Genomic DNA, 24647 nt, shown 5'->3' with positions numbered 1-24647 from the left:
CTGATAGCTAAGTGCTACCTCCTGCATGAGAGGCAGTAAGTCTGTATATACTAATTGCTGGAGAACGTAAGTAGGAAGATGCTGTTGCACCATGTCCTGCTTGTGGGTCCCTGGTCTACAACTGGTTGGCCACTGTGCGAACAGAGTGCTGGGCTAAATGACCCTTGGTCTGATCCAGTAGGGCTCTTCTTATGTTCTTATGATATAACCTTGCATTTGTGGGGACACTACATTAAAACCCAGCAGACCCATAAGGAACTACATCTTGAATCCCTTTTCCGCCCCATCCTGGCTCTGAGAAGTATAGGATCCATAAGAGTGGTGGATCCCTGACTTTGGTGGTTCAATCCTTGGAGGCTGATGGGCTCTAAGATTGGATGGTGGTTTTCTGAGTGTCCTTTTTAAATATCATTTAATATGATCGGTTTGGGGAGTTGTTCTGTAAAAACCATATGCAATCATGAGGATCCTTGCCTCTTTTTCATGTTTTTGCGCCATGGCCATGCCCATGAGTGGAGGAATCCTGATTTTTGTGGTTCAGTCTGTGGTGGCAGATGTGCTCTGTGATTGGATGATTGTTTTATGAGTGTCCTTTTAAAATATCATATGAAATCATGGAAATCCCTGAGGGTCCTCATAATTTCATGGATCCTTGTTTTACTTTCTTCCCAAAGTCCTCCCTTTAGAAATGCAGTTCAGAGACTCTTGCCAGCATTTAATACAGAACAAGGATATCTTGCATTATTTATCTAGAGGTCCAGAAAAAGATGCTCTTTGCATATGCTCAGAGTCACACTTGTTCTCCACGTCCCTCTCTGCTAGCTTTCGAGGGTTGAGCTCTGAGCCCCAAGATACATTTCGAGCTCCTTTGCATGCTTCTTCGAAAGTAAACTCAGTGGAGTTTACTCTCACGCAAGTGTGTGCGTACTTACAAGTTACTCCCTGGCACAAATTAAGCCCGGCTGGGTCGATGGCAGAGGCTTTAGGTTATGCGCTCCGGCCACTTCCTCTCTGGACGGCTAATATAATAAGATTACCTACATGGACGGCGTAAAACAATAAGGCCGCAATCCGATGCATGTTTAGACAGAAAGTAAGTCCTACAACTCCCACCATCCCACCCACCCCAGCCAGCTGGCTGGGGGATGCTGGGAGTCGTAGGCATTTTTTTTCCTGTCTACACATGCCTCGATTTGCGCCCTTAAACTACCTCCATATTCTGGATCTTCTCCCTGACCTCTTTTTTAAATGATTACCGGGAACCTTTGGCTGCTCTGCTCATAATGGCTACTGCAGCGCCTCAAGGGAACCGCTTCGGTTGGGCTCGCAATGAAAACTGGAATCGGCGTGTGTCCCCCCAACCCCTTCGACAGTCCTCCCCCGGGATCATCCCGGGATGTTCAGGCCCAGGACTTCCGGCACGCGGCGTTGCAGCCGCCTCGCGATTCCCATCTCATGCTGGAAAAGAAATGCAAGCGTCCTTCACTGGGCTCCGGGAACAAACAGCCCGCCGCCTCGGCTCCTTTTGTTCTTCTGCCTCTTCCCCACCCCGGATCTGCTCCTCCGGATTCGTCCGCCGGGCTGGCCACGCACCGCCACCCCGAGCGCTGATCCAGCCCCTTCCTGTGCCGTTTCCATTTGCGTGCCGGGCTGCAACCGCCTCCGCTTCAGCCGCGCAGTCGCTGCTTGCTTGCGAAAGTCGCTCCGGGAGATTTGCGACCCGGAGATTAGCGCCATCAACCTCGGGATCCACCGACCGTTCTTCCAATCATCGCCTCGGGAGAGGGTCCCGCAGCCCCAGAAGTATCAGCCATGCTTAGCGAATTTCCAGACAGCCCGAGAGAATGAGGAACTGCGGGGCGGGCAGCCCGGGAAGAGGGTCTCCTTCTGCCGCTTCTCCCAAGTCCCCCTCACTGTAGGACGTTTCATGCATGACTTCGCCGTGGAAATCCGTTGGAAAGTGCGGAACGAGGCGGAAAGCTGCGGCTACTCGGCCCTTCCCGGTTTTGCCACAGTAAGGACTACCACGTTTTTCTTGACTGCTGGTCTCTGCGTCGCAAGTGACCCGCCCGCGCGTGTCTTCGACCGTCCAATGAACACGCCAGAGGAGGAACCGAATTACTGCTGATGGATTCTTATACGCTCAGATGTCTCCCTTGGCGCAACTAGAAATCCATTTTGGCATCTAGCAGGCGCTAACCCAGTTTTAACAGCACAAACCTGTGCATCTTGACTTGGAATCAAGCCCTAGTGCCTTTAATAGGGCTTATTCCCAAGTAGAAATAGGATTGTGGCCTGACAGTGCAATCCTGTACTGTACGTCCCATTGAGTTCAATGACAATCCGAGGTAAGTATGTAAAAGTTTTCAGCCTGAGTCTGCATAACATCTCGTGTACCCCATCTTAAGATGGTTACAAACTATTGGCATTGGGGATTTCCCCTGGAACCTCTTTTTCTATCGCAGCCTCCCTTCTCTTGTTTTAACTTAGTGAATATGAAGTCTGAAATTCTGGGGAACTTGCAGTCTTCGGGTTGCTATTATTATTTGCCATTTTTAGGAGATCTGACTGCCCTTCAAAAGACGGGGCAGGATGGCTGATGAGAGATGATGGCTGATGATAGTCAAGTGTTACAGAAGGCTTTAGGCAAGTGTTACTGAAGACTCAGCCTCTTTGCCATTTCTAAGTATCTGCCAAGCACTTTGACTCCAAAAATGTCCCTTTTGCCCTCCAGATGTTTTGGACTACAACTCCCATAATCCCTTACCATTGACCATGCTTGCTGGGGCTGATGGAAGTTTTAGTTTACAAATCTGTAGTGCACCACATAGCCTACCCCTGATGTACATCATTATTGTGCATGATGATTTACAGTAGGGGCCCCTGGACCCATGGGCACATTTGGGAATTAGAGAAAATGCTGTGGGCAGCACCACCACAGAATGCCTAATCAGTGGATCACTGCTTTGGCGTCTACCTGTCGCATCTGTGGATCTTAGGCTGTGTCTAATTCAGTAAACAAAATTGCTTCATGTTCTACTGGACACCACAACGTCTCTTTAATAAGAGATTGTCTAATTCAGCTAATTACTGGCAGTGCAATACAGCGAATGCTTCTTTTAAAAACATGTTTGGCAATCTCCAGTAGTTGCTTTTGGGAGCCAGGTCATTACACAGATAAATTTTGTACTGGAACAGTCTTTAATCTCAGATGTACACACTCTTTTAAATTAGTTATCATGGAAATTAGTAAGTGGGCAGTGTAAATGGATTCTCTGCATCTTTTTGTCAGCTAAAAGACTGAAATTACAACATTGGCAGGATAAACATTGATATCCTCTAATGCCATGGATTGCGAACCTTATAATTCTTCAATATTTGAACCTTCAAATAACCTTATTAGGATATTTGGTCAGCTTTTGTTGAAGCCTATGTATAACTACTAGAAAGTTGTATGCCATTCATACAAATCCATGTAAGTCTATTAAAACACAGAAAAAATAAGTAAAATAAATTTTGGGTGCCTACATGCACCACGTTGGGGAAGCCCTTCATGGGTGTCATTGGAGTTTCCCACAGGCACCATGATGTCCATGGGCGCCACATTGAGAACTCCTGTTTTGCAGACTGACAATGAGGAGACCAATCTCTGCCTTGATGAGCCCTCAAAGCCTACCCCAAAATGACCCTTGCAGTAAGAAAATCACATTAAAGAATCAGGAACAGCAACAATGTGGCTTTTATGTGGTGCTGCGAGGAATGTGTATGGAGAGCTTCCTGCCCCCTTCCTCAGCCTTTGGCATTTGGTAGGGTGACCGTATGAAAAGGAGGACAGGGCTCCTGTAGCTTTAACTATTGTGCTGAAGAGGGAATTTCACCAGGTGCTGCATGCATAGAAATGACACCTGCTGAAAATTCCTTTTCTACACAACTGTTAAAGATACAGGAACCCTGTCCTCCTTTCCATAGGGTCACCCTATATTTGTCCCTCTTTGGTGTTGCCCTCCGACCTTTGCTTCCTAGGCAGCCATGGTTGCTCAGCCCGTGATTGAGGAAGGAGGCAAGTCTTTCTTCCCTGACAGCAGCTGGGCACCCGGCAGCCGTGACTTCTGAAGACCCCAGAGACAAGGGTAGAGCTGTGTCTAGGAGGACGCAAAATGGGTGGTCGCCTTGGAGCACTCAAGAGATCCATAGCACCAAACTAATCCCAGGCAGGCAGCAGCAATAATGGCCATGCAAGGTTTGGCCTACGGTAAAGGAAAGTGCTGCATGGCCAGATAGCTGTCTGCCATTTTGAATCACAATATTTTCCCTAGTGTGTGAGACAGCAAATGGAACCTGTCAGCTCACAAACTTTAAGGGGATGCGTAGCCAGCGTGGAGCAGTAAAAGGCCTCAACCACCCATTTTATGCTGTTCAGGAACTAATAGTGGTAGCGTTGCAGCAGGGTGGTGCAAAAATTGCACCTTGTCTAGGGTGCCAGAATACCTTGAGATGGCCCTGGGCAAAGGAGTGGACCAGCCTTAGCGTCATCTGTTGATGAAGGCAGGTCTTCCTTTGTTGGCAGATTCTAGCATATGACAATAAAACAACTGGGATAAAGAATACATACAAAAATATCCAATAGTATAATTTTATCTGTGTGAACTAAAACATATATTAAAACAATTTTTCTCCCTCTCCCAAAATGCTAGAACCTGGAATCATCCCAAGAAGCTGATTGGTGGGAGATTCAGGACAGATAAAAGGAAGTCCTTCTTCACACAGCCCATAGTTTAACTATGGAATTCACTGGCACAAGATGTTGTGATGGGCACCAATTTGGATGGCTTTAAAAGGGGGTTGGATAAATTCCTGGAGGAGAAGGCTGTCCGTAGCTACTAGTCCTGATGGCTATGTGCTACCTCCAGTAGCAGAGGCAGTAAGCGTATCTTCACCAGTTGGGAGGGTGCTGTTACACCATGTCCTGCTTTTGGGTCCCTGGTCAACATCTGGTTGGCCATTGTGTGAGCAGAGTGCTGGACTGTGCTACTACTACACTGTTGTTTTATTTAATGTAATGTAACTAATAATAATAATGGACTAAATGAACCCTTGGTCTGATCCAGCAGGGCTCTTATGCGGCAGGGTCTTGCTATTTGCTGTTTTACTCTGTACAGCACCATGTACATTGATGGTGCTATATAAATAAATAAATAAATAAATAAATAAATAATAATAATAATAATAATAATAGAAGGAAGTACAATATTATTATCCAACAATACCAGAAGTAAGCACTACCAAGCAAAATCAAAACCAAACGTGTTTTGACACAAAGTCTTCATCAGTAGTCCAGTACATAAGAAATGATCAAGTAAAAGGTATATCAGAAAGTAAGAAAGCCTATATATTCGGACACGTTTTACAGGCCAAGTTTCTCGCGATTAGAAGTGTCCTTTGTCATCACCAGCTAGCCCATCCCAGTTGTTGTCCTGTCATACTCCTGAGGGTTGGGGCACGTTTCCTGTTTTGTCTGAGACGCTAGCGCACGACAGGCTGGTGGCTCCGTAGGTGTTCCTTGCAGATCATAATCGGGTTGTTGGTGTCTTTCTCAGCAAGGTGGCTTTGAGATGATGGAACATGGGCGCCAGGGCCGCCAGCGGGCCTCGGACACAATCCGCAAACAGAAACGCAAGGAGCTGGATGCCCGGCGCAGCAAGTGCCGCATCCGTATTGGCACCCACCTGGAGCAATGGTGCCAGCTTAAGGAGCAGCTGGGTTTTTCCTTGCACTCCCAGCTAGCCAAGTACCTCCTCGACAGGTGAGGATCCGTGCATGCGGACAATTGCTGACCTTTGCTACCTTTTTCTAAAGGTAAGCTAGTGGTCAACTATTAGATGTGTGTGCACTGAATATTAGATAGACATGCATTTCAGTAATTTGCTATCTGCGGGGGAGCAACGGCCCTTTTGCCACTTCTAGGAGATGCGGTTGCCCTACAAAGCAGAGGGCCGGGCAGGCTTATGGGAGATTGGTATCTATAGTTTTAGTCCAGCCTTCCTCAACCTGGGGCGCTCCAGATGTTTTGGACTACAACTCCCAGAATGCACCAGGCAGCTGGCTGGGGCATTCTGGGAGATGCAGTCCAACACATCTGGAGCGCCCCAGGTTGAGGAAGACTGTTTTAGCCAATGGTTACCGAGACGTTCAGCCTCGCTGCCATTTCTAAGTTTCTCCCTAGCACAGGGATGGGTAACTTGTGACCTTTTGGATGTTGTTAGGCTACAACTTAGGTAGTGTGTATTATCGTACCCGTGTAGACAAAAATGGTGGTACCAGGTGCTATTGCCTCTTAGCTTTAGCGCCTCTCCCCACTACAGTATGAAGATAATGTGGACCTAATTTAGATGGTGGTTGTATCAACTACTGAGCCCTGATTTAAATGTGTGGGAGGTTTTTTTAAAAAAACATTCAAACTGGGTTGAAAGTGCCTGTACTTAGAGCATTAACATATCAGGGTTCCACGACATGGTAATACAGCACATGTAGGGTCACACAACCCTCACGGGAAAGTTGTTTTGTACATTTAAACTGGATCTGAGGCTATGGCTAGACCAGGCCTATATCCCAGGATCGTCCCGGGATCATCCCTGTGCATCCAAATGACACACAGAGGATCCTGGGAGCAGGGAGGGATGACCCCTCCATTTGCCTGGGATAATCCTTAGGCCTAGCTAAGGCCTCAGATAAAATACCTGAAGTGCTTTGAATGCTCTAAAGTGCTGCACTAACAACAACAACATCTCTTTGTTTGCTGAAAGTTGGTATAGATATTATTATTAATCAGGTGGAGGTTAGTGTGCTTTGTCTCTTCACCTCACCTCTTCTCTTTCTCATGCAGGTACAGTTTGCATGGCTCAGCGCTGAAAACAGGTGAGGCTGCTTGCAAGATTCTCTGTAGATCATAAGACGTCCTTTCATATTGTTAGAGCACAATCGGAGTGTGATACATCGAGAGGACACCAGGTTGGGGGAGGCTGGATTGTGTTGTGGGGCAGAATACTTGCATGCGTGTGCATGGGAGAGCCCCCGCGTTCCAGCTCAGCCTAGGAAGTCTCCCTCACGTTGTTTTTATTCTCTCTCTCTCTCTCTCTCTCTCTTTTCCTCCTCAGGACAGGATAGCGCCAACATTGTACCCTTTCCCCTTCCTCCTGATGCGCTGCAGCACCTCGTTGTCCTTTCTCACAACCACAGCCAAGAATGTGGCTTCATCCCTAACGTGAAGCCCTCCTTGCTGGAGCAGAAGACAGTAGTCCCAGCCAGCAGCATGGTCTGGGAGTGCCTGGCTGGCCACACCTTCTCCTGGAGCCCCCCGCCCGCCCCACAGACCTGCACGCCACCCCCCCGCAAAGCGGCCTCCCGAGGCAGAGACGAGGCGGAGAAAGCCGTGAGTTCCAAGCCCAGCCCCCCACCCTCCCCGGTCATCCGACGCCGGCGCTCCCTCCGCAGGGCAGCGGCAGCCCATGCCTTTTCCTTAGCGCTCGCTTCCGACTCACCATGTCCAGTGGACGAGGCAGAGCCATCTCCCCGAGAGGATGGGGAGGGCGGTGCGGACAGAGAGAGAACAGCATGCATGTCTCCTGGCAGCGGAACAGGCCTGGGCGAGGAGGCAGAATTGCTGAGTGGCAACAACACTGACGAGACAGGTGAGGGAGCTGGCAGGCCGTAGGAGGCGGGAGCCAAGTCCGCCAACTCGGATGGGCAGGGGCTGCGGAAGCTCCCGCTGGGGCCGAGGCTAGGGGGGGCGTGGAAAGGGAGCGTCGTGGAGGGTTGCGTTGGGGCGCGAGAGTCAATTGTAGGCACACCGTGAAATCAAGCTGGAAAGGGCCAGCCCAGAAATGTAGTAGTCCATGACTTACAGGAATCTTCACAGTCATGATCACATTACACGTTGCAGAACAGGGTCTGGAAAGCGTAACTTTCTAGTCCTCATGGCTATTAAGAAACTGAAAGTGTCTGGCAGGTTACTGATAATTGATGAGAAATCATTAAGAAACTGGGTGGGTTTATTATTGCTGCTGTCTTTCTGTCCTTCCTTTTCCTCGTGGGTCTGTGTATTTAGATTGTAAGCCTGTGGGTAGGATTCTGCCATTGCTAATACTGTTATATACTGTACACAGGGCCGGCACTACCATCAGGCAGGCTGAGGCTATTGCCTCAGGCGGCAGGTGCTGAGAGGCAACAGCAAGGTATTCAAGGAGAGAACTGTGTGCTTGCAGCCTACTCTGCCACCCCCTATGTTAACCCGCTGCCTTCAAGTTCAGTGGAGAACGTGGTCCCATCATTAGTGTGGAGGACAGATTCATCTACCGGTCCGGCCAGCTTTTATACATGGAATGGGAGGGGGCGCCATCTTGTCTTTCACCTCAGGCAGCAAAATGTCTTGGGCCGGCCATGCCTGTACAGCACCTTGTGTTGGGCTGCTTAAGAAATTATTATTATTATTATTATTATTATTATTATTATTATTATTTTAATTATGATGATTACTACTGCTTCCAGTCCTGCCAACTCACCCCTTTCTGGCCAAATCACTTGAGCTGTGAAACAACTCTCCCCCCCCACCCCAAAAAAGAAGAAACACACCTATTTTCATAGTAGAAGTGCATGGTTATGCTTTGGTTGAAGTGGGCCTTTTGCTTCACTAGCTGGACTCCCCCTAATTTTCTAGGTTACAAATCCTGCAGTCCTGCTGATCACATTCTGCAGCTCTTGTCCCCCCAGGTCTGATGATGCCCTGTTTTCTCTTGCAGCAGTTCCCTCAGAAGAGATTCCAGGTAGCACAGAATTAATCACAGGGCCAGAAAAGTAAGTTTCTTCACTCATTTCCTCTTGGCTTCTCCGAGGCGGCTTACAGATGTGCATGGCTTGCTTGCTATAATGCCACACAGAGACAGGGCCAGGCAAAGCTGGTAATAGCCCCGGGCCAGATAGGAAATGTAGGCCCCATTTCAAACTGCTCATTAAGTATTTTTTAGTCAGTTCTAAATACATATGAACTAGAACGATTTATAAAAAAGCACTTTTATTCAAAGTGTATATAAGACATCACTTCTTCACATTCAGAAATGCTTTACGTGCTTTTCTTTGGGCAAATTCATCATCAACAACAGAAAAATCAAGCAACTTTGCCCAGGGGGACTCGGAGTAGGCCCCCTCAAAATCATAGGCCCATGCCAACTAGTCCCCCTCTGCCCAGCCCTGCATAGAAATCTTAGGTAGCCCCAGGGGAGACGGGGAAAGGCAGGCTAATCTGGGGACACTGGGTAGGCTGAATTTGGATCCTGGGCCTGAGTGCCAACAGCTCTCAATTAAAGCTTTGGTTGTTAATCTATCAGATAAAGATAGATTAATATTTAGAAGGAATGCAGATGAATTTTGGATGCCCAAGTAAACAGCAGGCAGTCACTTCCGTAATGTTCTGCTCGTGGGCTTCAGAACCATCTGGCTGGCTACAGTGGGAACAGAATGGTGGGCTAGATAGGCCTTTAGTGCAATTTGGCAGAGCAAGGCTTATGCCAAATTGGACCATAGAGGCATGGAAGGAGATATTCCTGGAGGGGATGGGGGGGGAAGCATCTGTCAGTGATGTGTTGGTGATGGGGGGATTCTTCTGCCTTTGAAGTATGGCTGAACTAGATGAAAGAAGATCAATTTCTAGGTGTTCTGCATCCCTCCTCCTAATAAATTTTGTTTTTGTGGGGGGGATTTTCCTTCAGCACTTTGACTGCACCAGAGGGGACGCCTGAGTCACTGCCTGACCAACCAGAGGATGGAGGAGAAGGAGGAGGAGAAGGAGAGGATTTGGCAGAAGAAGACGACCTTGCATACACAGATGACCTGCGAGATGAGAATTACCATCCTTCCCTAGACAGGTAAGGAATTTAGAGGGAGCAGCTTCTCATTTGGTGTGGGGGCCTGAAAAGCTGACAGATGCTGCTGTTTAAACTCCGACATCACAAGGTGACATGCACGATAAATATATATACTCTGTGTGTGTGTGTGTGTGTTCTTGGAGAAAGCTATCAATGGCTGCTAGCCCTGATGGCAAGGTGCTATCTCTAGTATCAGAGGCAGTAAGCCTATATTCACCACTTGCTGGGGGGCATGGGTGGGAGGGTGCTGTTGCACTCGTGTCCTGCTTGTAGGTCCCTGGTTGGCCACTGTTTGAACAGAGTGCTGGACTAAATGGACCCATGGTCTGATCCAGCATGGCTCTTCTTATGTTTTAAATTTAAAAGCTGAGATCAACCAAACAATTCTACAACAGCAGCACCCAATTAATTTAAAATACAGGTCAGTTAAGATGCCTTAGCAGCAAGATACAGAAACTAAATACAATTCTGACTCGCAGGTACCTTGAACAAGGGAACAGCCTCGCAGTGCGATTCTTTCCATGCAAACTAAAAGACCAGCAGCGGTCTGGCAATTGCTGCTCCTGCAAGTGTGGGCTGATGGGAACAAAGGAGGGATTGGTGTGAGATGGGTATACATCCTGCAGACAGCAGGGATGCTCACTCATCTAAATGACTTTGTGGGTGCACTCTTAGTGTCTGGACAGTATACAGGCTGGATCAAGCTGGAGCTGATGACCTGGTTGGTCCAGTGGAATGGTCTGAAGCCACATGATGCAGGCACCGTGCTAAAGCTAAGCAGGTTTAAGTTTGGTCACTGCCTGGATGGGAGACCTCCTTGGGGCCCCATGTCTGCCACTTGAGGGTCCGGGGAAGAAAGATGGCTAATCATGTGATGTAATGCAGTATTGACCCAGTGTGTCACATATCAAGTCCAAAGCACAAGAGAGTACCGCTCTCTTTGTGCAACGATACAGCTCCCGTGCCTTGACATGGCTTCGCCTCTGATATTCTGAGCAGAGCTGGAGGAGAACACAGGAGTACAAGCTTAGCTCCGTGGCAGGGGTGCACATCGTTTTCAGCCCCGAGGGCCACAACAGATATCTCCTGGGGTGGGGACCGCGCATGTTCATATGCGCACACCACTTTCTTGCATCACACCCACACACAGCAGCATCTGTTTCATGTCACAGCAGCAAGGTGTCGAAGTCCCCTCCCTATCCATCCTAACCTGGTCGCCAAAAAAAGAGTGGGACAAACACTCTAGCAACAGGCTCTATGGTTCCTGCCATAGAAGTGTTGTTCCTAGAGCATTCTAGGATACCAGCAGGAACCTTCAAGCATTGCTTCCTAGGACACTCTAGGAATAAGACTTTTATGGCAGGAACCATAGAGCTTGTTCCTAGAGTGTTTTTCCCTTTTGGGGGTGGGAGCAGCAGCAGATTTTGGGCATTGGGGGCTGCCAGACAAAACTTGCAGGGGGGCTGCACTTTTTGCACACCTATACCATCGCCAGGTCTGCAGGCTCTTCTGCGCCTCTCCAGTGACCGGAAATCCGTAAGGCATGTGACACACATGCTGCAACCTGGCCCCCCATAATTGAATTCATGGGGTAATATATAGCAATGCTGACTCCAGATTCCGGCTGGACATCAGGAAAAACTTCCTGACTGTTAGAGCAGTGCGACGGTGGAATCAGTTACCTAGGGAGGTTGTGGGCTCTCCCACACTAGAGGCATTCAAGAGGCAGCTGGACAACCATCTGTCAGGGATGCTTTAGGGTGGATTCATGCATTGAGCAGGGGGTTGGACTCGATGGCCTTGTAGGCCCCTTACAACTCTGCTATTCTATGATTCTATGAACCAACTGCAGATGCTATTTTTGTTTCATATTAGTTAACATTTTTTCTGTGCCCTGCACGGACCACACATTGGACAAAAGCTAGAATCAAACTCTGCCTCCGTTTCACTTTTATCTCCAGGGACTCCAGACTGCAAAGACAGCCAAACCTGACCAAGAGCTGCAAGAGCCCTACAGAAGAGGAGCAGCCCTCCAGTGAAACCTGCCCCACTGGCCACAGCCCCTCTGAGGACAAGGGTGGCGGCGGAGTGGGGTGAGGGGGCAAATCTGCCATAAGTGAGAAAAGAGGGGTGAGGTGGACAGAGGAGCCTGGGATTTGCTGATCTCAGCCAAAATGCAGAGGGGCAGCACTGGGCACCAGAACTCTTCAAATGTGCAAAGCAGATGCTAGCATTCAATGAGAAAACCCCTGAACAGAGGGCCAGACTGTGTGACATGGGAGATGTGTGGAGAAATAGTGGGGGGGGGGGGGGGGTGTTCCTGAATTTATCTAGAATAGCAGCATTGAGGGGCAGGGAAAGAAGTGCTCAACCGCTTCCTCTCAAGCTGCTTTCCTGACCAAAATCTCTCTCTCTCTTTCTCTCTCTCTTATGCACGCACACAGACACACACCCCTTCACACGCACCAGCTATTTTTCTCCACACCGGGGGTGGGGAATATCACACATACTTTTTTCCCTGTAGGAAGAAAGTAGCTGGTGTGGGTGGAATTTCAAAAGAAACTCCATGTGTCTCCCAAGTCTCGTCTACTTTGGCCTCGATCAGCAGTGACACTTAATGTTCGATGCAGGACTTTAGCCCCCCTCCTCCTTTATGGCTGTGGCGTTAAACCACATTGTTGAAGCTTAAGAGTTGCCTCTCTTTTTGCCATGGCAAGTCTTGTTGACGTTCCAGTATTCCTTGAGATTGGCTCAGCACCAAGCCTGGTGCAGCCAGTATTGCATTTCACCGCCAAGTGGATGAGCCACTGCAGTCTAAAAGGAAACATGATGAGCTCCCCATAACCAAATGGTTGTGTGAAGTGGCCCAGAGCTAAAAACTTCTCTAATGTGTAAGAGCCGAGCTCCTTAATGAATTTACTCTTGAGTGGATGGCACCTCAAAGGTGGCCTGTAAACCATTCCTTCTAGAATCCAGTAGCCATCAGGGTAGAGTTGCCTGCTAGGCTTCATTGTAAGCTTGATTTGACCTCCTAGGTGACCAGAGCTTGGCTGAGCAGAGGGGAGGTACCATAGCTCAATGGTAGAGCAGCTGCTTTGCTTACAGAAGGTCCTAGGTTTGATTCCCCAGCAGGTAGGGCTGATAAAACGTCTGCCCAAAACCCTAGAGAGCTGCTTCTGTCGGTCAGTGTAGCTACTCCAGGGTAGACAGACCAATGGTTTGAGTCAGTATGAAGCAGCCTCTGTTCCTAGAGGAGTTGTCCAAAAATCAATACTCGCCAGACAATCTTTTGCCCCCCTCAATTTTCCGACCATTTTTTTTTAAAGATGGTGGCTTCCTCTATCCTTATCCCATTGGCAGCTTGAGGGTCCTTCTGGAGAAACAGGTTTCTTTGTTACACTTGCCAAGCGTGTTTCTTCCTCTACAGCTGCAAGAAGCGGGCGCAGCCTGGAGATGAGGATGTGGCCCAGATCGGTCCAAAGAGAATCAGGTGGGTGCTGGTCCATTGGCTTTTTAACCTAGAAGGGCACGTTGCTGGGCCAAATGTAGAAACCAAGGTGGCATGGAATAAGTCTTCTAATTCAAGGCCTGATTAGGGTTGGCACAGTAGTCAATTGGATGCCTATTATTTTGTTATCGATACAGACATTTATATCCCTCTTTCCCCCTCCAAAAAGGCACTGCTGAAAGTGGCTAACAAAGTATTACACAAAAATAAACTAATAAACCTTGATCAAATAATGCCAAATATTTATGAAGCTGATGCTACTGCAGTTCTTGGAGTTTGTTTAAACTGTTAATTCCGTTGGTTTGCAACAGACTTCCCTGACCTGGTGCCCCCCCCCCCCCAGGTACTTAGGACTAACTTGAAAGTGATTAAAATTGTAGTCCAACACACACCAGAAAGAGGAACGCTGGTTCACAATAGCTGTTAACTGTTTTGGTAATTTGCAGCAGTATCAAGTTGTATTTTGGCTGTTCTAATAAAGTTAATTCTTGGCTGTGGATCCATCTTGGAGGATGCCACAACCATGACCACTAAGCACGGCACTGTCTGTGGGCTCCCTCTCAAGGATGCTCTGGAGTACGTGATCCCCAAACTGACCAAAAGTTTTTTGAACCATTAAAAGCCCACCCTTAGGAGCTTAGTTGTATTGAGATCGGATAGAGGGCCATCCGTCGGATTCTTGCACAGTTCTGTGTGCTGTACTACAGTACACAGAAGGACTGTGATACATTTCTGTGATTCTGTTGTGATCTTTGGAGCAGGAGGTCTTACGGGTTCCTCTCTCCATTCACTTTCTCCACAGGAAGGCAGCCAAGCGAGAGATCCTCCTCTGTGACTACGACGGCTGTGGAAAGATTTTCTCCAATCGCCAATACTTGAATGTAAGTGTAGGAAGCACTACTGCCCTGTTCGCATCCGGCTATGAAAACAGGCCTGGTTCCTAGAAGATCCAGTACTGTGTCATTTATTTATTTAAAACATTTATATCCCGCCCTATATCATTACAATCTCAGAGCGGTGTACAGATAAAAACATACAGTATAAAACAATAAATATGCACAGTTAAAAACAAATTAAACCATGATCCAAGTTAAAATAATATATAATTTAAAAGCAGTAAAAGCAGTTAAAACAATGTGCCAGTGAGTTTAACCATCAAAGACTTTGTTAAAAAGCCATGTTTTTACTTGGCGTCGAAATGAAATCAATGTTGGCACCAATCAGGCCTCCAAGGGGAGGGCATTCCACAGTTGAGGTGCCAACTCTGTGTGTGTGTGTGTGTGTGTGTGTGTGTGTGTGTGTGTAGCGGGGGGTGGGGTGGGGATTTCCGTTCCCTGGCCTGCTGCTCCCAGTGGCTGCTGGATACCCAATCTAGGTTGCCATGGCTGGGGTAGATATCTAGTCTAACAACAGGTTGGGGAAGGCTGCCTTATGGCACTGCATATTTACAAAATCCAGAGTTAACACAGCAGCTTGGATTGGGCTTCCAGGATTACCAACAGCAGCAAAAGTTGGTGTAAAAGGCAGGGGAAGGGCAAATCATGTAGGTCAGGAGTGTTGAATGACTTCTTGCCCATGGGGCCGGATTGCCAACCTTCCCCACTTGCCTGATGACATCAAAGGGCAGAGCCACATCTATGATGTCAGCAGGGGCTGGGAGCTCCTTCAGCCGGGACCTCAGTTGGGGAGACGCTGGAGCAGTGAAGCGAGCTCAGTCGCTACCCCACCCATCTTCCATCTGACAGGGTGGGGCATAAGAAAGGGGCCTTGCCAAAGGCTCTTTGGGCCAGATGGCCGGCCTTGTAGGGCCACATTTGGCTTGCAGACCGGAGTTTCAACACCCCTGCTGTAGATTGTTGGTTGGAGAGGATTGGCAGGTTGAGTTGGCTTGCCGACATGCCATCTGATGAATGGGGTCTTCATATGCCCATAGCCGCCCCCAATCCGTTTACTGCAGAGTATTTCCATGCAACCCCCCTCTCCCAACACCCACATTCAATGACTGCATGGCCTGAGCACAAGAAAATGTAGAAGATTGCCCATCTTTTAAGAGCTTCTGGTGGAACCTCTGTATTCCATTTGAATTCCCAGGCATTGCTCTGAGGATGAACAATGCTGTAGCTATTTCCATCGTGTCCTGCTTGTAGGCATCTGGATGGATCAGATGTGCTGATGTGGAGTAGACATGCGAACGTCCCCGTGTTCATAGTATCACTGGAAAGTCCTGAATTGGTTTGGAAAGACCATGCAAAGCGGCAGCAACCCTGCATGCTCAGAAATCTGCAAATTGTCCTCATTGTTTATATGATGTGCTATCCCCTTGAGAAGTCACTGGTAGTGCATCTTGCAGAAGGTCCCAGGTTCAATCCCCAGGATCTCCAGGTTGGCCTGGGTAAGATTTTTTCCTAAAACCCCGGAGAGCCATTGCTGCCAGTCAATGTCAGTAATACTGGGCTAGATGGACCAAGGGTCTGTCTTGGTATAAGGCAGTTTCCTATGTTTGTAATACTGGATGGACTGTAACTCAGTGTGGTAGAGCACCAGCTTTGCACGCCGAAGGTTCCAAGTTCAATCCCCAGGATCTCCAGGTTAGGGAAAGAAAAGAATCCTGATGGAAAGCCTGGTGAGCCACTGCTGCCAGTCAGTGCCGGCAGTACTGGGCTAGATGACCCAAGGGCCTGATTCAATATAAGGCAGCTTCCAGTGTTCCCTTGAGAAGACTTTTCTATTGCTTCCTGTGTTTTTGTAAGCTCAGTTTATCACAGAAGTGAGTGTGTATGTTCTACTTGGACTATTTTTTGTGTGTGTCCTCCCACCAGCACCACAAGAAATATCAGCACGTTCACCAAAAAACATTTACGTGCTCTGATCCCAGCTGCGGGAAGTCCTTCAACTTCAAGAAGCACCTGAAGGAGCACGAGAAACTGCACAGCGGTAAGCAGACCCCTGCGACAGCCTGAGGACTCCTCTCTGGCCTGCCTTGTAGAGTCACGCCCCCCCCCGCTCCCCCAGTGCTCCAAGGGCTTTTGACCTGCTTCAGCGTCATACTCTTTGCTAGTGCCCCCTGATTCAAGCTGAGGGATAGTGTGGGATAATCACTAGGCACAGCCTTCTTTATTATTTATATTTATTACATTAAAATTATACCGTCCCATAGTCAAAGCTCTCTGGGGGTACGGTATACAAAGTTTATATAAAAACACATAAACATACAGTTGTGCAAAAAGGCAACATATATCTAAAAATAACTTTGAGCAATTAACCCTAACCATAAGACAAATCCAGGAATTGATTAAAGCTCATCACACACTGCCAAATGCCTGAGAAAAGAGAAAGGTTACAAAATGTTGGCGCCAGGCATGCCTTGTCAGAAAGATCATTCCCAAATTGGGGGCCACCACTGAGAATTGGGGGCCACCTTGTTGCCACCTTCTGAGCCTTCCACTAGGGAGGCACCCAGGGGTGGGCCTTAGATGCACTCCTGAGCTGGATCACTGGGGTGCTCATCAAGAATGCTGTTTCCTCACTGCGAGAAAATAATAATAAAAAAAAAATATTTCTTACCCGCCTCTCCATTTTGATCGAGGTGGGGAACAACAGTAAATATAAAATACATAAAACAGAATTAAGAACATAATATACATTGTTAAAACATCCTAAAAACATTCTAAAAACATCCTAAAATTCCCCTGGATAGGCCTGCCAGAAGAGATCAGTCTTTAGCTTTCTTGAATGCTACTAGACTGTCAAGTGTCTCCTCCGGCAGGCCATTCCACAGTCTGGAGCAGCAGAAGAGAAGGTCCTCTGGGTAATACCCATCAGCCTAACTTTGACTGACTGAAGTAGATTCTTCCCAGAGAGTGTGGGGGGCGGATTGTACGGGAGAAGGCGATCCCGCAGGTAGCCTGGACCCAAACCATGTAGGGCTTTAAAGGTGATAACCAGCACTTTATACTTTGCCCGGAAACTAATTAAAACTGGTGTAATGTGGTCCCCCCTAGGTGTACCGGTGACCAACATGGCTGCCATATTTTGAAGTAGTTGAAGTTTCCGGACTAGGCACAAAGGTAGCCCTATGTAGAGCGCATTGGCAGTCCTGATGACAATCGCTGGAGGTGGGGAAGGCTTTAGCTGTTTCCTCACTGCAAGAAGCAGCAGGAGCTCCATGATATTGCCTAGACTTCCCCTGTGCTGATGTCTGAACCCAGCACAGGGGATGCTGGGTGTGGGAGACCTGGGTGACATTGAGGATGGGGCCAGCAGAATGGTCCTTTGTACTCATGGAGGCTCCATCGTGCAACGAATGCAGGAGGAATGCTAATACTGCACCAGCCTGAACTGCGGGGTACGCAGACGTATATTTGGGGAGGTTCCACAAATTCAATTCCAATTTGTGACTTAGGGCACTATCCTATGCATGCTTAGAAAGAAAAAAGTCCTTCAACTCCCAGCATGCCATAGGACTTTCTTCTTTCTAAACCGGCATAGGGTTGTGCCCGAAGCCTTGGGACCTTGTCAATGGTTTTTAAGCTTGGCAGTGTGATTCCTAGACTCAGATACTATTGCATACCCAAGGCTTAAAACTGGCAACATGCTGTGCAACACCAGAAAACACATCTAGCCTCTTCACCCTAATGAAAGAATGATGTACAGAAAAAGAAACGTTTTCAGAGATTTGCACTGCAATCCTATGCATGTCTGCTCAGAAGTAAGTCCCATTGAGCTCAATGAGGCCTACTCACAGGTAGGTGGCAATAGGATTACCATCTAAGTGCCTTTGGAACCAGTTGGATTCAGTTTGGATCCTATCTTTCCTTCCATGAACAGTACCGGGTTCACTGAATAAGGTTTTCTTGCCTTCCTTTTCCCCTTGCAACCCCCCAAAATCTTCTTCCGGGGTTTGGGGAGCCTTGGGAATGGTGTGAGATGTGGTCAGAGGGCTCCAGGTAGAGGGGGGAAGTTGGCAGAAATCACCCCCACCGTTACATGAATGATGGAGTAATTTGGGATCGAAGCCAAGATGTGTTGGAGCTTATTTGTATGTTTTTGTATTGTAATTGTTTAGAAATCTGTTTTAATCAAAACTGGCTCTACCTCTAGACTGCCCCAGGCAGCCTAGCCTTCCTCAGCAAGGAGCTCCAGAGCCTGGGAGTGGCCACTGAGAAAGGCCTCTCTTCCTCCCCACCAAACCTGCCTTCTTCCATGGTAGAGAAAAACTTTTCTTTTTCCTAAAGCTTTTAAAACTTGATTTTGTTCTGACTTTATACTGTTAGTTTTACCCTACCCAGTGCCTGTTTACCCTACCCTGTGCCTGTTTGCTTTCTCTTCTCCTCCTTATTGTTTTATTATGGTTTTATTAGAATGTAAGCCTATGCGGCAGGGTCTTGCTATTTACTGTTTTACTCTGTACAGCACCATGTACATTGATGGTGCTATATAAATTAATAATAAATTATTATTATTATTATTATTATTATTATTATTATTATTATTATTATTTATTTATTTATTTATATAGCACCATCAATGTACATGGGAGATGTGTGTGCCACACTGCCTGACTTGTGCTCCCTAAGCCAGGCTGCTGCCCCTTGAGTGCAGTGGAAGATGGGGGGACACTGCCCCATTGCCAACCTGGTTGGCTTTTGTGTGTGGAATGGGGGTGGGGTAGGACCCTGTTTTGTCCTTTGCCTCTAGCAGCAAAGTGAGTTGGGCTGGCCCTGATTTGGTCTGAAGGCATGTGAAGCAGCCACCTTGCTGAAGCTAAGCAGCTCTGGGTCTGGTCAGTGCTTGGAGGGGCGACCACCTGCCATTGAGTGACATCCCTTTCCTGCAGATAAAAGGGACTACATCTGTGAGTTCTGCGCCCGCTCCTTCCGAACCAGCAGCAATCTGATCATCCACAGACGGATCCACACAGGGGAAAAGCCCTTGCAGTGAGTATTTCCCCCAGCACTTCCCAGCCTCAGTAGTGACATAAAGATAGCGGAAGAGCCCTGCTGGATCAGACCATGAGCCTATCCAGGCCAGCATTCAGCTTTCAAGCAAGTCAGAAAGCCAATCGCATTGTCCATCCTGCTGTTGTTGCCGCTACTGCTGACCCCGCCTCCTCCCAGCAACTGGTATACAGTGACTTAAGGCACAATCCTATGCATGTTTAGACAGAAGAAAAAACCCTACAACTCCCAGTATGCCCCAGCCAGCATAGGATTTCCCTCCTAGTGCCTCTGAATCTGGAAGTTTTCGTATAGCCAACACAGCTAGTAGCTATGGGCAGAGCCGTCCTCCACAAATCTGCCCCCTTTGAAAGCCATTCCCTGGCTGGGGATGATGGGAATTGTAGTCCAACACATCTGGAGGAGACCAGGTTATGGAAGGCCGATCTAAACCAGCAGCATTCACATCTTGCAGCTGCAAATTCCATACATTTCAGTATCCATTGTATAAAGAAGTACTTTTATTTCGGCTGTCCTGGATACGATGCCCTTTATCTGGATGAAGTTCCAGTTTCGGGAAAGAGGGAGAAAAACTTGAGAGGGTGATTAAGATGGAGGCAACAGCACAGGGAAATGGCCCCTCTCCTAGCAGCACTGCTCTGATCAAAAGTGGCTGCTTTTGTGTGTGTGTGTGTGTGTGTGTAAGTGTAAGTATAAGGATGGGGGATGGGAACTTAGGAAGCTGCCTTCTACTGAGTCAAACCATTGGTCCTTCTAGCCCAGCATTGTTGACACTTACTGGCAGCAGTGGCTCGCCAGAGGTTCTGGCAGGATTCTTTCCTAGCCCTACCTGGAAATGCCGGGAATCAAACCTGTGTCCTTCTGCATGCAAAACATTTCAGCTGGGTTTGCCCAACACACTAAGCCATGATGGTTTATTTTCTGGCGGAACCCATAATAGGTTTGTGTGTTGTCTGTGGGATATTTCTGCTACCCACGATGGGTTAAGGTGCCCAAACACCCACATCCTACAGAATGGGCATAGTAGGCTGATTGCATAATCTATGATGCATGGTTAGCAACCCATCAGGGCTTAGTGTTACGTGTGAACCCAGCCTTCCTCTGCCACTGAACGCTTATCAGATTTGCAGATGACACAAAATTGGGTGGGATCGCTAATACCCTGGAAGATAGAAACAAACTTCAAAGTGATCTTGATAGGCTGGAGTGCTGGGCTGAAAACAACAGAATGAAATTGAATAGGTATAAATGCCAAGTTTTACATTTAGGAAATAGAAACCAAAGGCATAGTTACAAGATGGGGAATACTTGGCTCAGCAATACTTCAAACGAGAAAGATCTTGGAATTGTTGTAGATCGCAAGCTGAATATGAGCCAACAGTGCAATATGGCTGCAAGAAAGGCAAATGCTATTTTGGGCTGCATTAATAGAAGTATAGCTTCCAAATCACGTGAGGCACTGGTTCCTCTCTATTCGGCCCTGGTTAGGCCTCATCTAGAGTATTGCGTCCAGTTCTGGGCTCCACAATTCAAGAAGGATGCAGACAAGCTGGAGCGTGTTCAGAGGAGGGCAACCAGAATGATCAGGGGTCTGGAAACAAAGCCCTGTGAAGAGAGACTGAAAGAACTGGGCATGTTTAGCCTGGAGAAGAGAAGATTGAGGGGAGACATGATAGCACTCTTCAAATATTTAAAAAGTTGTCACACAGAGAAGGGCCAGGATCTCTTCTCGATCCTCCCAGAGTACAGGACACGGAATAACGGGCTCAAGTTAAAGGAAGCCAGATTCCAGCTGGACATCAGGAAAAACTTCCTGACTGTTAGAGCAGTATGACAATGGAATCAGATGCCTGGTGAGGTCGTGGGCTCTCCCACACTAGAGGCCTTCAAGAGGCAGCTGGACAAGCATCTGTCAGGGATGCTTTAGGGTAGATTCCTGCAGTGAGCAGGGGGTTGGACTCGATGGCCTTGTAGGCCCCTTCCAACTCTGCTATTCTATGATTCTATGAAGTACAGGGGTACTCAATCATGGATCTCTAGTGTGACCTTTGTTTCAGCCCTCCATCTCTCGTAATGATAGCCGCCCTCCTTTTTGCTTAGGTGTGAGATCTGTGGATTCACCTGCCGCCAGAAGGCCTCCTTGAACTGGCACATGAAGAAGCACGACGCCGACTCCTTCTATCAGTTTTCCTGCGACCTCTGCGGCAAGAAGTTTGAGAAGAAAGACAACGTCACGGCGCACAAGAGCAAGAGCCACCCTGAGGCAGCCGCTGGGCCTCCCCAGCCTGTGCAGGAGGCTCCGGTTCTGGGTCACCCGGTTTCTGTGGAGCAGCTGGAAAACGCCGTGCAGAGCCAGCCTAGTGACTTAGAAAAGAGGGTGGAGGCATCTCCCCTGGTCATTGCAGTCATTATAGACTAGCGCACTCTGCAAAGCGAGGAGGCAAACGGCAGAGAGGATTCTTGGCTAATCCTGTTAGCAACAGAAACAGGCTCTAGGGCCTTATTCCTGGTTGCAGTGAGGATGCATGGCTGAGACTCCCCAGAAGGGGACGCTGGAAGGCCTGGAACCCACGAAGCAGTGGCCCACCGACCACATTCCTTTAACCCAGCTCCTTTTTGGCTCAGTCCCAGCAACACAAAGAGGGTCCTGAACTCGGCCTTGCCTGGGGAAAGGACAACGAAGAGTCGTCCAGTAGGAATCCCTCGCCAGCCTTACCTTGGTGGTGGATGATTCCCAGGCTCCTGTTTAGCACGAGAGAAGCTAAGGCGGCCTGGACAGCTGCTAGGGGAGGCCTAGATGTTCCTCCCTAACTCTTGCCCTGCGTTGATGGCAGCTCTGGATTTAGCTTGCTATCGTTTGACGCTGAAAGATGTGCAGCACCCTGTTGGCGCTTTCTAAAGCTTCCCCTTTGGGGACCTTCAAAGATGCCTCCTTCCCACATGGCCCACCACGCTTTCTCCTCCTCCCATTCATTGCTGGGATCAGTTTGCCTCGTGTTTCATCCTGGGCATGATTGCAAAAGCCGTTCTTGCTAACCAGAGATCATGCCGGCTGAGCTGAGGGATTGAACCGGGGCCCTTGTCTATGCAAAGCATGTGCTCTGCTATAGAGCTACGATCAGGGCTCGGGGGTACTTTGCGCTAAGGGGATCTGAATTCTGTGCTGAGAAAAACTGGATTTTGCAACCTGTATAAATTATGCAATTCGTGTTGTGTGTGTTTGTTTTCCGTAGTGACGTTTTGCTGGTCATGGCTGACTAGTTAGGGAGATGGGCAAGGAAATGAGATGGGCCCTTTAGTCCTACCTCTTGCTGCTAGAAATCTTACACATTGGCTTCTGAAATCCACCAGGCATTGCCCACAAATTCTTAAGCCTAGAGTTATTAACAAGTATCGAGCCCTTATTGCTGTGAAAAGGCTAGGGAAGGCTGGAGGTTTATTTGGAGGGGGGGGGGGTATCTTTTAAACAGAAGCTAAGATTCTCAGGAAGCTAAATTGTGCAGCCAATCCTACACCCTGCATTTTAATTCTGGGCTTGGGCGCTGTTCTTAAATGCATGCCATTCTGGCCATGGCCGCTTCCCCTTCCTGCCTAGGTTGCCTGGCTTTTGAATTGTTTTGTTGGCTGCTAGCGAATTTAGCCTTCACCCCTTCGTTCCTCACAGCGAGCGAGACATTTCACATCAACCGGATTGAGACTCCAGTTTTGTGCTTTGTCAGCTGGAGACATCTTGCTGTCATTCGTACAGTATTCTAAGCCCAATGAGGTGTTGGTATGAGAGAATCTATAGATCACAGCTTAAGGAAAGGAAGCTGATGTTTAGAAACCAGCGCGAGCAGTCTGGGCTCTCTGCCACTTTTGACATTCCGTTTGAGGACCTCTGTGCCTGAAGCTATGTTCCTGCATCTTTTGGATGCTACGGGCAGACTCAGATTAGCCATATCACAGGGTGATCATCAGAAGGCAGATTTGTGATGAAAACGGTAAGCTGGTCATATGAATGACATGGGAATCTAGATCCACCCTTTTGAGGAGGCCCAAACGTCATGTTCTTAATTTAGAAACGTTTATTTGTCTAGCACAGTCATTGCTAGTTTGACTTGGGAGAATCACTAGGGTGCCATGAGAAATAGATTGAATGGAAAGACTCCAAACATGCCTCTTTGGAGGGCATTTAACTGATGTCTCATTCAGACATAACTGCTGTAAAGAGATGCCCAAATTATCCCCATTCAAAGGAGGTCACCCACTGCATCTCTGCAAGAGTTGGTTTTCTGGTTGTGCCTCCTTTCAGTCTCCTCAAGGATATGAGGGAATTATCCCTTCAATGTTTCATTCAGATTTTTTTTAAAATATGTCTCAGTTACCACATGTTTTGTAAACACTGGTTCAGTGTGCGAAGTGCATTATCATTGTCTTAGCTTCATTGATTTTTGGAGCACTGTTATTCCCAGTTTTATGGGGAATTCATGATAAAAGATCATTCCAAGTCCATAGCTACTGAAGTAATGGCTGAGCACAGATTAAAGTCCAAGTGTTCGTGTACCCCACAAACTTAAACCATTTTAACAGTCTCACGCAAGTTCATGATGAACCCTGGGAATTATAGATTTGAGGAGGGGATTTCATAACAAGAGTTCTCACCTCCCTCACAAATCTCTGTGCACTTTCTGCAAAAGGGGAGTAGGAGTTTAAATTCTGAACCAGAGCTACGCCAAACTATGACACCAAGACAAATATGCAACAAATATGGACTGTTCTATTTTGTGAAATTTATTTTGCTAATCATGGGAAGGAAAAAGGAGGAACATACAGCACTGAAGCCCTACTGTCTGGCCATCTTATTCAGAAGCTCCTCTTGCTTTATTGGGCTTTGCACATGTAGTGGATCTTTCAGCCCTGAGGACTAGAAAGTTGCAATAACTTTTGAAAGGGAATTATTATGCAGCCGAATGTGGCAATCTACATTCTGTAATTTTTCTATACTTGCTTATAATTAAAACGCAACGCAACTTTGCCTATAGTTCCCTGAATATCTCACACAGGGTTTTGATTCCCCTCTCAACCCTCAGAGTTGTTAGTTAACCTTGAGATAGTCACTTTCTCTCCAGTTAAAGTGGGGTAACCTGCATGTATACCATCCTCAAATGTGTAGGCCTGCTGTGTCACGTGGTGAGCAGACTGAAATGCAACAGTAGTGCCTGAACCACAATGGTTACCAGCATGTAGCGTCAACGCTCCAGAGAACCCTTGCTCTCAGCGTAG

The 24647-nt window shown here is 47.8% G+C and overlaps 1 protein-coding gene across 2 annotated transcripts; it reads left to right on the top strand.

Annotated features, from left to right (window-relative positions):
* Positions 1–1726: 1726 nt before the first annotated feature.
* On the top strand, positions 1727–22832 carry ZNF692 (zinc finger protein 692). 2 transcript variants are annotated; one of them, XM_063122132.1, is made up of 12 exons: positions 1727–2014; positions 5598–5803; positions 6884–6915; positions 7155–7688; positions 8796–8850; positions 9762–9917; positions 11879–12010; positions 13345–13407; positions 14228–14306; positions 16245–16359; positions 19262–19361; positions 21483–22832. In XM_063122132.1, the coding sequence occupies exons 1-12, from the start codon at positions 1928–1930 to the stop codon at positions 21799–21801; spliced, it is 1878 nt and encodes a 625-aa protein (XP_062978202.1). In that variant the 5' UTR covers positions 1727–1927; the 3' UTR covers positions 21802–22832. The 2 variants fall into 2 exon arrangements, with proteins under 2 accessions (XP_062978202.1, XP_062978203.1); XM_063122133.1 differs by lacking the exon at positions 1727–2014 and adding an exon at positions 2024–2348.
* Positions 22833–24647: the final 1815 nt, after the last annotated feature.

This window comes from Elgaria multicarinata, chromosome 3 (assembly GCF_023053635.1).
Source record: "Elgaria multicarinata webbii isolate HBS135686 ecotype San Diego chromosome 3, rElgMul1.1.pri, whole genome shotgun sequence".
Lineage (NCBI taxonomy): Eukaryota > Metazoa > Chordata > Lepidosauria > Squamata > Anguidae > Elgaria > Elgaria multicarinata.
Note: the sequence above shows the minus strand (reverse complement) of the source record. Positions and strands in the feature narration are given on the sequence as shown.

What these genes read in the sequence shown, in the direction of transcription:
- ZNF692 (XM_063122132.1), top strand. Translation starts at nt 1,928, where the DNA reads ATGCATGACTTCGCCGTGGAAATCCGTTGGAAAGTGCGGAACGAGGCG. An exon ending in TGGCTCAGCGCTGAAAACAG is followed by an intron (nt 6,916 to 7,154) that starts GTGAGGCTGCTT and finishes TTTCCTCCTCAG; the next exon opens with GACAGGATAGCGCCAACATT. An exon ending in ATCGGTCCAAAGAGAATCAG is followed by an intron (nt 13,408 to 14,227) that starts GTGGGTGCTGGT and finishes CTTTCTCCACAG; the next exon opens with GAAGGCAGCCAAGCGAGAGA.